Source organism: Strigops habroptila, chromosome Z, assembly GCF_004027225.2.
Source record: "Strigops habroptila isolate Jane chromosome Z, bStrHab1.2.pri, whole genome shotgun sequence".
Taxonomy (NCBI): domain Eukaryota; kingdom Metazoa; phylum Chordata; class Aves; order Psittaciformes; family Psittacidae; genus Strigops; species Strigops habroptila.
In genome coordinates, this window is record NC_044302.2 from 58,313,921 (window position 1) to 58,325,798 (window position 11,878).

Consider the following 11,878-nt stretch of genomic DNA (forward strand, 5'->3'; position numbering starts at 1 on the left):
AATTAGCGTGCAGCGCCGGCACCGTCTGTAATGGCCCGCTGACCAATTGGGTGTGCTACTCAGGGAGCCCGGTAGCAGTAATTATTCATGAGCCTCGGCATTGCTCCAGGGGTGCTCCCGCGGTACCCGGCGGCTGGCCCGGTCCAGGCCCTTCCTTACACGGTGGCGGGGGGCTGGCAAACAGCCCCTCTGCCTGAGTGCGTGCCTTCAGTAAGAATCTATAATGTAATGTCATCGCGTAACTGGCCCCACTGGGTCTTCTGATACACGTCCACTGACGAGTGACTTTAATGAAACGCTGCACTGGGAGCTCTCAACGCGACTTTGCTTCAGGCGCCCAGCACGCTCTCACAAACTCACCTCGTGTGCCCTCAAAGTGTTTTAATTGGCTCTTTCCGCTTAAAACTGCGGTGGTGTTGGTTCCTTACATTGGTGGACCCCTGTGGGCATAACAGCTTACAAATGCAGCACAAGGGCGAGACAGGTTCCAGAGTCTAACATGGAAAGCTGCTGAGTTCAGCAAAACCAGCAGAGCCCCCAGGCCATCACTAAGCCTTGTACGATGTGAGACCGTACATGCAGGCACCCCTACGGCTGTAGGAGCCATGTGGGTCAGTGCCAGCGATGCCTGGAGTGAGCTGGAAGTCCTTTTCCCAGCCCTGAAAACCAACAGCACAAACACTCCTGGAGACTCAACAGGGTTCGTTCACAGTGGACAGGCAACTGTGCAGGCAAACCATCCCTGCCCCCTCCATCAGCTTCAGCAACCCTAAACACATGGTGTAAAAATCTCAGCCTTCCACACACATTCACCCAAAGAATGCCAACTGCAGTCGAGATTTCTGTGGTTAGACTGTGTTTTTATTCTCACCGTTCATAGGAAACTTAGCAGTTCCTCTATTACGATAACTTCACTGTACATCCTACCTTGCTTTGAAATTAATCTTATCCTTAGCACAAGGCCTTGAAACTATATCAGACTCCCCACTGTGCTTCATAAAGTGGGATTAGAGACAGCACTGGCAGCATAACAACCGTCTCCCTCTGTCTCGGAGCGCAGATAGGTCAAAGTATACAGTGCATCCTCCACACGCTATTCTAAGCCTTGAACATAATCACTCCTCTCCCCCAGCCTTCACAGAGACCCACTTACGCAGGGCTTGCTTGCTACAGAATAAAAATAATTTCGTTATACTGTGCCCTTTCTAGCTTCATCCTCACTCATGGAATCACAACCGTGGCAGGCAGGTTGGAATTAGACGATCTTTAAGGTCTCTTCCAGCCCAAACCATTCTATGATTCTATCAGTGGAAGTAATGACGGCAACTAAGTTAGAGCTATTGTCAGTTTACAAACAGCTTTACAAAATCCTGGTGGTGAAGTCGGAGCTCTCAGGCTCTTACATGCTTCAAACTGAAGCAGGAAATTCTAACTCATCAAAGAGAATATATTAATTCTGCACAGTTCTTAAAGATAGCTAGCCATAATTAACAACAAATAGAAAATTTCTGAAGGTATTTCCATGAATATGACACAACAATAAAATACTGTAAAAGAAATGTTTATCCAGATCAACTGTGCTTGCCTCTGAACAGTTGCTTTATTTTGTAGCAAGATGAAACTACATGCATTTTCAGTGAAAAGAAGTAATTGGAAAACTACTTCGTTCTGTTTTATTCTGGGGAAACACATTAATACCACTACATTACCACAACACATAACAAAACTACCAAATGTTTCGCAGGCCTTTGTGCAGCCTTTTGGTATCAATCGCAGCATCCACACTAGATTTCCTCAGCAAACATTGGACCCAGAAAGCTTTTTAGAAATTTTTGAAACCTTATTTTTATTTAAAACGCTTTACAAAATATGAACCAAAGTCTCCTGAATTTATACTGTATATGAAAGACAGCATACAAAAGGGTGTTGTTATTGACCGTAGAGACAACATGCTTGCAGCTTCAACAGGTGTTTTCAAGGTCATCTTTGGATACGAATTCAGAAATACTTCAGCTGCAAGACTAGAGATTTGCTGCTTTGTGGAATCTGGCTTTGTTTTCACAAAGTTTCAAAGGAGGGAAATATATATATACATATATATATATAACTTTTCCAAGAGATAGCCAAAAATAGCTCTGATTAGGGACTTATCAGTCTTACACTCCACCAGTGAGGAGGGGCACAAGAAGCCGGGAGGAAGCAGACACAGGATACCTGACCCAAACTGGCCAAAGGGGTATTCCATACCACAGCACGTCATGCCCAGTATAGAAACTGGGGGAAGTCACTCAGAAGAGTCTGATCGCTGCTCGGGCTGGGCATGGGTCAGCAGGTGGTGAGCAGTTGTATTGTGCATCACTGCTGTCTTCTGAGCTTCCATTTCTTCTCTTGTTGTTTCCTATTCGTATCATTATTGGTATTGTTGGTATTCTTTCTATTATCACTATATTTCACCTTACTAGTGAAATTTATTAAATATTAGTGAATATTTATTAGTGAATATTTATTAAATTATTACTGAGTTCTTATCTCCGCCCGCGGGTTTCACATTCCTTTATTCTTCTCTCCGCTCACTCCCGCCCAGGGACGGAGGAAGGGGCGGGAGTGAGCGAGAGGCTGCCTGCTGCTGAGTTACCGCCTGGGTTTAAAACACTACAGGTCCCACCCAATCCAAATCATTCTGGTTTGGATTGGCAACGCGTTGCACCATTCACAGTATGTACAATTTTACATACCGAATCGTAACATTAATTCCCGCGGTCACTGGAGTTCCTCAGCAGCTACATGTACGACTTGAAGTGTGAGTAGTGCAGTTTTGGAAATTTATGAAGGGTATACTTTTTAGTGTTTCTACCAGCTACAGCCAGGTCGCTGTATGTCACCGTATTTCCAAACCATTAATCAATACTACCGCATCTGGCTCGGATGAGCCAGGCACCTCTTACTCTCACAGAGGAGTTAGAGCTGTTATAAATGACAAAAGGCCAGTTTCTGCCATATAATCAATTTATTCGGTTTGAGCAAGCGATAGCAGATAAAACACAGCGCTGGGCGGCCGGAGAGTCTCTACTCTTCCGCGGCGCGCGACCCTCCTCTGTAGATCCGGTCTTTTATACTTCTTTACTTCCGGTGAACGTGTTCTTTTCATTCTCCCTCTGCGCATGTGGGGCCTGTTGCTGGGGGGCGAATTCTGCCTCTTTAGTGGTCGTGGGGATGAAGGTGGGTTGTCTTCCTCGTCGACCTTTTACCTACTTTCCTGATCTTGCCTTGTTAGGAGTTTCACAACAGGATTTACAACATTGCCCCAGCACATCCCACAAGTGTTCCCTGATGTTTGCGGCTATCTTATCTCTGCCAATTTCCTGCGGTTATCTTATCTCTGCAAGTTTCCTGCGGCAGTTCGTCTTACACAGTTTCAGGCTAATTATACAAGGTTATATGGCGGTTCACATATCTATACATTATATCCAGCTTGCAAGGTTACATGGCGGTTCACATATCTATACATTGTATCCAGCTTTTGATGAACAATGACAATCGCTTATCACAGAGCCACCACAAACCCGTAACTCCCGTGGCCGCGGACCGGCAGCCGCCCCGCGTGCGCAGTTTGTGCTAGCGGGTTGCAGAAAACCCGCAGAACTGGACTGGCTCTCAGTTTCAAAGGGTGCAGGCTGGAAATCTAAGTAGTAATATACCGTTTTAGTAATCGCAGTGCAAGTACCCGAGCACCTATATTAGATTGGAAGAGGGAAAAAAACTCCATCAAACAAAAACACCAACAAAACCAACCACACCCCAACACCCATCAAACAGTAATGCACTGAAACTAGTAACCGGCACAAACTTTTACTACCATATGCCTGAAAAGACTCCCAAAATTCCCAAGCCGCGGCCCGTGGTGGCCGGGCGACCCGCGCCACATCCCGCAGCCGCTCGGCAAGAGCCGCTTCCCGCTTCTTAAAGCCCTAGGGACGATGCCTGTTGCCTCACAGCGGCACTGGCTGTGCCGGTCGGGACAGGCCGGCCCCGCGGGCTGCAGAACCCGCCAGCCGGGCCCGCGGCGGCGAACGTCTGCGGGGCGCGGCAGCGTTCCACGCCGCGCGGACGCTGCTCAAAGGACACCCCTCGGCAGCGCCTCGCCACCGCCATAATGGCCGCACCGCCGCCGCCACAGCGCCCTCCCGCGCTACGAGCGCCGCCGCCGCCTCCTCACTTGGTGAACCTTCCCTGCCGGCAAGCGCGCTGCCAGCGCGGCGGACAGAGCCACAGGGCGCGAGAACGCAAAGCTGTCTCCGGCAGGGCGCTGCCCCAGGAGGCGGCCCCTTTAAACCGCGCGGCCGCCGCCAGCGCGCGCGAAACCCGCTGGAGCGCGCCAGCCCCCCGCGGAGGGCCAGTTTGCACCTCCCCCGGGGCGGGCGGCCGCGGCGGGGCGGGGCGGGGCGGGGCAGGCCGCAAGCCCACTCAGTTTCGAACTCCGCCGGTGAGCCGGCCGCCTGTCCAATACGGCGGCAGAAGAGAACCCGCGTCCCGCTCGGACCCCGCCCCCGGAGGCGTGGCCGCTGACTTCCCCGCCTAGCGGTTGGTCGGCGGGAACCGCCGCTCCGTGACGTTGGCGCTGGGTTGGGTGATTGGTTACGCTCAGGCGCGAAACGTAACGCGGGAAAACCTGGGGCTCGGCCTGGGGTGTGGGCGCGCAGGGGTGGTGGTGGCGGCGGCGGCGGCGGCTCCTCCTCGGGCATCGCCGGGACCGGGGCTGCCAGCGGAGTCGGCGCCACTTCGGAAAGGTGCGGGGAGGCTGCGGCTGCTTCAGTCCGGCCACTGCTATGGCCTGGGGCTGCCGCTGACTTTGCGGATCCGCTCGGGGGTGGCCGCGGAGGGGAGGAAGGCACCGAGACCGAGCCGGGAGCTGCCGTCCCCGGCGATGAGCGGCTGAGGTGGGCCCGAGCGGTGGCTGCGGGACTTCCGTGCCGCTCCACACCTCCCTCCCCATCCCGGGACGCGGGGTCGAACAGCGAGGCTGAGACCCCGCTCCCTCACCCCCTTTCCGGCGCCGGTACCCGCGAAGGGTCGGCGATGGCGGAGCGGCTGCCGCCGGGTCCCCCGGTGATTTTTTGCCAGGACTCCCCGAAGCGCGTCCTGGTTTCCGTTATCAAAACGACCCCGATCAAACCGTCCTCACCGGCGGTCGGCGAGGAGCCGGCGCCCCCCCCGCCCGTCCCCAACAGTCCCGGCTTCAGCGACTTTATGGTCTACCCCTGGCGCTGGGGCGAGAACGCCCACAACGTGACCCTCAGCCCTGGCGGCGCCGCCGCGCCCTCAGCCCTCCCACCGCCCCTCGGGGGAGCGGGCAGGGCGGCCACCGGGGACGGCGAGAGAGCAGGGAGCCCGGGCGGCGGCGCCGGCAGGCACCGGCACCTGAAGGTGAGTGAGTGCGGGCCCGGGGCGCGGCGGGCAGCGGCGGAGTTAAAGACTGACTGCGCGCCCTTCCCCCGCCCGCTCCCGGAGATTTAAAGTGAAGTCACATCCGGCAGCGGCGCGCGCGCCCCGGTGCCGCGAGACGGGCGGGGTGAAGAAGAGGGAGCCGCGGGGAGCCGGCGAGCGGCACCGGCGGGGAGCCTGCCCCTCCTCTGGTGTTATAAGCTAGGGAAGAGAGAGGAAATAAAAGCCGTCGCCCCAAACAGAAGTTGTCTTCTGTTTTGCCAGCCCCTCCTCTGGTGTTATAAGCTAGGGAAGAGAGAGGAAATAAAAGCCGTCGCCCCAAACAGAAGTTGTCTTCTGTTTTGCCAGTTCCTCCCTATCTCGCTGGTGCACGTCAGAGTGCTGCCGGTGCCTGACGTCCCCCCTGGCACTTTGCCGTCCGTACCTCCCTTAGGAGCCCGTTAGGAAAGCGCTTGTCGCACTGTGGTTCGGTTACCGGTAAACCGCTAACACCGTCACCGCCCCTCGGTCACACAGACGCTACGCAAAAGTCACTTCAGGCAAAGTTGTGTGGTTTTGGCTACACCGCAGTGGTGGGACCGTGCGGGATGCCAGCTCCACGCTGTGTCAATGCAGGATGGGCTAAGGCGAGGCCGTCCAAGAGCAGACACCGTCCGCGACCTGATTAGTGAAGGAGAGCACTCTTCCAGCAGAATACGCTGCAATATCTGCAACAGGGTTTTCCCGCGAGAGAAGTCGCTGCAGGCCCACAAACGAACGCACACTGGTGAGTAAGGGAAGGTGTGAGCCACGTAGGAAGCAGCAGGGAAGGAGTTAAAAAAGAAAACAACCACCAAAAAAACGCAGAAAATCCCCAACAACTTCAACCTGTTAATATCTTATTGCAACTGTTAAATGAATCATACTTTTCTTCCAGTCCTTGTTAGTGCAATCAAAGTGTTTGTAACTGTATTTGTCATGGGAAAGCGTAGAACAAGCTAGGCAAATACTGTAAATATTCTATCTGCCGCTGTCGTGGGCTTACTTTGTAAGAGGGAGGGCTTTTCTTGAGTGCGGTGCTCTGTACATGGTAGCGCTTCTTATTCTGACTGCCTTTTCTCTGTGACTTGTTTCCTTCTTGCTAGGGTATTTTTCGCACAGATACGGAAGCTTAGCAGTCAGACAGGAACTTAAAAAGGGGCTGGTAACTTGGGGGGCAGTGTAACACCCTAATGTGAGCTTAAATGTTGAGGAAAGAGTTCAAATGCTCAAAATCGCCACCCAGTTGCGTCACCCACTTTCTACGGTGAAGGTGGTCGTGCAAATCCAGTGAATGAGCTGTTTGCAGGAGGTAACTCACAGTTAAGTTAAAATGTTGCATCAACTTTTTCAATACCCAGCTGAGCTTGAACTAAACAGGAGATGCTGGTTTTTTTAAAAAAAGTAAATATATTTTTTCCCCCTTCATGTTCCACCAGTACTTTATTTGCAATAAAGTGTCAACTAATGCAGCTCACAATATGGACACAACCACCAACATTACCCCCCAAAATGAAAAACAAACAAAAAACCCCAGCAAAAAACCCCCAAAACAAAACTCCAGAGAAACCTTAGCTCCCATGGTCTCTTTCTGACTCAGGTCACTAAAACTAAGCTAGATACTGATATTGAACAGCAGTTTCCTTGTGCTCTGGTCAAAAGATGGTTTTATTTCACTTGGTTGCATTAGGTGTTGAACTTGTCTGAACTACTTAACTGAGCAGAGCATACCCTGGTGTTATTCCTCAGACTTAGTAAGTCAGCATCACGCTCGTTTTGTCGCCCTTCCTGAGAGATGATGGCATGGCATGCCCTGGCATAGCTGCTCACAGGTCCTCTTGAGGAAGGAGGCACCTGCTATATCTATTCTTCTCGTTGCAGTTTGCATGGGGAATTCTTCCTTGATGACTGCCCTAAGAAAACTTTCTTGGCTTAAGTCTGGAATAAGTTTCTCTGTGCAAGAGGCTTTAGGCAGAAAATAGGACAAGGAAAATATATATATTTATTCTTCCTCCTCACCTTCCACTCCCCCCTCCACCCCCCCCAGAAATAACTGTATTATCCAGTAGCATTGAGCATGTCCTTCAAAGTAAAGATCTCTGTGGGGTAAAAGTGGGCCTCTGCTGTTTGGTAGACCAGGGCTTTTTAAGTAGGCACAGGCATCTGAGTGGGTAAAACGGGAGCTTGCTTGTCTAAGTCTTAAGTCAGGGACCACCACTGCATACTATGATTCCTCTTTTTATATTCAGCTTTCACAACTCTGTTCTGTTATTTTTAAGGTGAAAGGCCTTATTTGTGTGACTACCCAGATTGCGGGAAAGCCTTTGTTCAGAGTGGACAGCTCAAAACCCACCAGCGTCTCCACACAGGGGAGAAACCCTTTGTCTGCTCAGAGAATGGTGAGCCATCGGGGAAAGATTTGCAGCTTTCAGACTAGGGTCAGTCTAGTAGTGGAAACATACAGCACATTCATGTGGCAAAGATCCATAAAAGCTTTGGATTTTAATTTTGGAGGAGCTTGTAGGGAAGGGAAGAACCACACAAAGATCTCCACAATCATGCAAATATGTAGCTAAGGATTGCATATGTTGTTATGTGATTAGGTTATCAGTAATTCTGTCACTTGATACTAATGTATAAAATGATGTGGCAAGTTTTGACCTTGCAAGGAGAGCTTGCTGTTTTCAACCAAGCCTAGGGTTTTATGAGGAAGGTTGGATTCAGCAGCAGCTTCATCCCACAGATGTTACACTTACTCGTTGTTTGGCTGCTTTCCGTACCGTGTTCTTCATTATCACTTTGTGGGTTTTTTTAAGGCTGTTTAAGCAGATTCACGCACGCAAACCGTCACTGCCCCAACCATCCGTATGCCCGACTGAAGAGGGAAGAGCTTACAGACAGGCTGAGTAAGAAGGAGACAGCTGACAATAAAGCTGTGGCTGAGTGGCTAGCAAAGTAAGTTCCCTTCTTTATTGTGTCATCTTTCTCTAAGTACTTACAAGGGTGGTCTGGGAAAGCATTTTATTCTTAGGGGCAGAAAAACCCCAACAAACCAAAAGCAGCTGTTCCTGCAGTACAAATCAGTCTCGCCTTGCCTTTCCTTAAAGAAGCAAACTCCTAGTTAAGGCAAAGTTCCTCATAAGGCTTATTTGGATCTTTGTTGTTGTTGTTGTGGGGTTTTGTAGGTTTGGTTGGGTTTTTTTGTTTGTTATGTTTTTTTTCTCTACTTAAATACTTCTCTTTTGCTTGATCAACACCTGCTAATACCTTGGTTTTAGTGCTAGGGTCTTGCTGAATTTGCATTCGTATGAGGGGCAACAACTGTCTTTGCCTAGGGGGAAATGCCTGCGGGAATACCATGTAGAGGAGAAATCTGTCACAGGTGTTCACTTGGGCACTTCACACTTAAAATAATAAATAAAGCAGGTTTCTGACAGCTTATATATAAGGGCTGAAAGATAAAGCCAAATGCAGCACTTAGTCAGATGCAAACTAGTACTTATGTGGGAGGTTTTTGACGGCTTTGAATTGGTGTGCAAGTCAGTTGCATATATTGTAAAAGCATTCCCTTCAATATATCCCTTTAATATCTTTAATTCTGTAGGTACTGGGAGACCAGAGAACAGCGGGCTCCTGCTCTGAAAAGTAAAACAATACAGAAAACAGATCAGGAGCAGCAGGACCCCATGGAGTATTTTCAGTCTGATGAAGAGGATGATGAAGAGAAAAACAGCGCTCATTCAGCTGCTTGCCGCCGCCTCCAGGAACAGCGTGAACGCATGCATGGCGCACTGGCTCTTATTGAGCTTGCAAACCTAGCTGTGGCACCGCTGCGACAATAGATAGGAACAGAGTCTGCCTATACAAAATGTACTTACTGGTGGTATTTAACCAGTTAGATCCCGAGTATAAGCTAAGCACCTTATTTGCTTGTCATAGGCTGCTATTCTGTAGAATTTATGAAGAATGTTGTTGCCCCATCACGTGGGGTGAGAGAATTGCACTTTTTTTAAGGTAAAAGATAGATGTAAAGTTTCTAAGTATTTTGTAAATATAGGACTGCATAATGCAGGGTTGACAAATTTATGTGTTGTGGGAAGCTAGATTTTGCAAGGTTAACTCATTTATTTGAAGCAGTTTTCACAGGAAGCACTTTCTAAGCAAAGTGTTTGCAATTAGCAGAATGGTACACGTGGCCAAAGAAGCCTGACGAGAAGAAAAGTATTTATCTGACTATTTAAGCAAGTTTATATTAAGCGGTAGGTCTGAAGATGTCGTTAAGCAGCAATGAAACCGTGTTTTTCTGGTGAGAGTACATCTTTACCTAGTATCACTGAGGTGGAAGGCAAAAAGCTTGGTTATCTCAGCTTGCAGAGGGGAAGAAACTGCTTCATGCAGGAAACCATAAGATCATTAAGGATCTTCACTGTGACTGCTCAAGGTATGAGGCTTGACTTTGCTGTTTTACCTTTTCTGATTTGATTTCAGCAGAATCTCTTGGTAGCACTTGTTAATCCTAATGTCATGTTAGGAACTTTTGCACATTGTTGGGTTTATCTGAAAATGATTAGGCTTGCAAAGTCTACACAAAGGTAAACAATTGGTAACTTTTTTTTTTTTTTCCCAGATATTTTTGGACCCTGTAGTGATTTGGCACTTGATTTTGTTAAAGGGGGTATTTACAGAGTGGTATGGATTTACAGTAAACTATTTTAGGAGTCCTATTAGCAAACACTAAGTTCTAAAGTATTGCTTTTACATGATTATTAGCAAATAGAAGCCTCCATACTTTCCGTGCATAAAGCTACCTTATTGCTTTACTTCAGGATAACATGCCAGTTTTGTGTTCACTAACTGTAGCACAGCTATCAATTAAACACTGCAGAAAAGTATTCACTATACAACTAGGAAATAGGCTTCTGAAGATAGTTACAAGTGTGATAACAGTGTGATTTCATGTATTTCCCAAATAAATGAAGTTGCAGAATGCTGCCAAGTACTCAGATGCTGATATGAAATGTTTAGTAGGATATCTTGTCACTTCGTGAATGTTGTATACTTTCAAATAAGATTGTCTGATGGTGATCATTTTCTGTATTTTGCTTTGAAGGCAACCAGAGATTCCTAATACGCTAACAAAACTTTTTTTAATGACAGTCATTTAAAGCCAGTTTTCAGATCAGACTTTTTGTTGTGTGGTTTTGTGTGGTTTTTCTGGTTTTGTTCTTGTTTCTTTAAGCTACTGCTTAAGGGGCTATTTTTGTATATCCTTAGAAAGGGATATAAAAAAATAATTTGTATTTACGGACCTGCTTGCTTTAATTCCTTCCTCTTGTTGAAGGTTAGGAAATTCAGATGAGAAGGGAAGTCACTTTCCCTCTCACTAATACAAGAGGAGGAAATAATTTTATCAATCATTCAGTATAGACTGACCAGGTACATACAGCTGTTCCAGAAAAGTAGCGAGATTTTACACCAGAAACTGCAACTGTTGGATCATGTTCTCTGGTAACTGATTAACCTGTTGTGGTTGAAAATCTCATTAACCCAGTTGGTTTTGGTTTTAAGTCACGTATTGATGCACTTAACTAAAGAGTAATTGAAAATTAAAAAAAAAAAAATTAAAAAATCATTGAATGTAAATAATTTTGCACCAGTGATACGGTTTAACTTTTGCTTTCAGTTCCTGAACTTAGCAGATGTCAGGCTCATTAGTTTCTAAGTCTTTTATGCTTAAAGATATGAAACACTGTAGTCATTCTAGGCTTCTTAGCCTATGTAAAACTGGTAGTTTGCATGTGTAGGTTTGGAGGCTGTCACATAAGTTACATGCTTTTGACTGCTCAGTTGGCTGCATGCAAATAGTCTGATCCCAAAATGAGCGCTGAATGTAAGTCTGTTGCACTTCTGAGTCATAATTCAGAATTGATCCCATGTCATATTTCACGGGGCACAAGACTGTGTAATTACCAGCCAGTTGCAGACTGGAGTCATAACTTCACAGGATTGATTTTTTAAATTTTTTTTAGTGTTACTATTTTTTCCCGATCAGCTGTAATGCTTTGGGCAACTCGCAGAGTATTTCTTCAAGTCTGACAAGTACATTGAATTGTACTTGGCTGTAAAGAACATTCAGAAGCAGTTTTGTGTTGTGACAAGTTTTGGGTAAAATATCAGGTAAAAGAAAAAAAACGTGGAAGACCGCTTTTTGTTTTATTAAGGAGTGATTACATGCAAGGAATCTTGAATTGTTCAGTGCTTTGAAAGATTAAGTTGTAGTTTGGCATGACTTAACAGCAGAAGAGTGGATGTGCTGTCATTTAAATAGATGCTTTGAATAAAAACTTGGTTTGATTTAAAAGTTCAGCATGCGCTGTTTGGTAATTGTTACATACTCCGGCTCTCCCTCGTTCCCGTA

The 11,878-nt window shown here is 47.5% G+C and overlaps 1 protein-coding gene and 1 long non-coding RNA gene across 4 annotated transcripts; one reads left to right on the forward strand and one right to left on the reverse strand.

Moving 5' to 3' along the window:
* Positions 1–2,988: 2,988 nt before the first annotated feature.
* Positions 2,989–4,415, reverse strand: LOC115600947. The gene is made up of 2 exons (XR_003989199.1): positions 4,217–4,415; positions 2,989–3,732 (listed from the first exon to the last, which is right to left on the reverse strand). It is a non-coding gene; the product is annotated as an uncharacterized LOC115600947 (long non-coding RNA).
* Positions 4,416–4,741: 326 nt separating this feature from the next.
* Positions 4,742–11,826, forward strand: ZNF367 (zinc finger protein 367). 3 transcript variants are annotated; one of them, XM_030470845.1, is made up of 6 exons: positions 4,742–4,937; positions 5,069–5,424; positions 6,013–6,208; positions 7,740–7,859; positions 8,277–8,415; positions 9,065–11,826. In XM_030470845.1, the coding sequence occupies exons 2-6, from the start codon at positions 5,077–5,079 to the stop codon at positions 9,300–9,302; spliced, it is 1,041 nt and encodes a 346-aa protein (XP_030326705.1). In that variant the 5' UTR covers positions 4,742–4,937; positions 5,069–5,076; the 3' UTR covers positions 9,303–11,826. The 3 variants fall into 3 exon arrangements, with proteins under 3 accessions (XP_030326705.1, XP_030326704.1, XP_030326707.1); XM_030470844.1 differs by having other exon boundaries at positions 4,742–5,424; XM_030470847.1 differs by having other exon boundaries at positions 4,742–5,424; positions 6,058–6,208.
* The last annotated feature ends 52 nt before the right edge of the window (positions 11,827–11,878 follow it).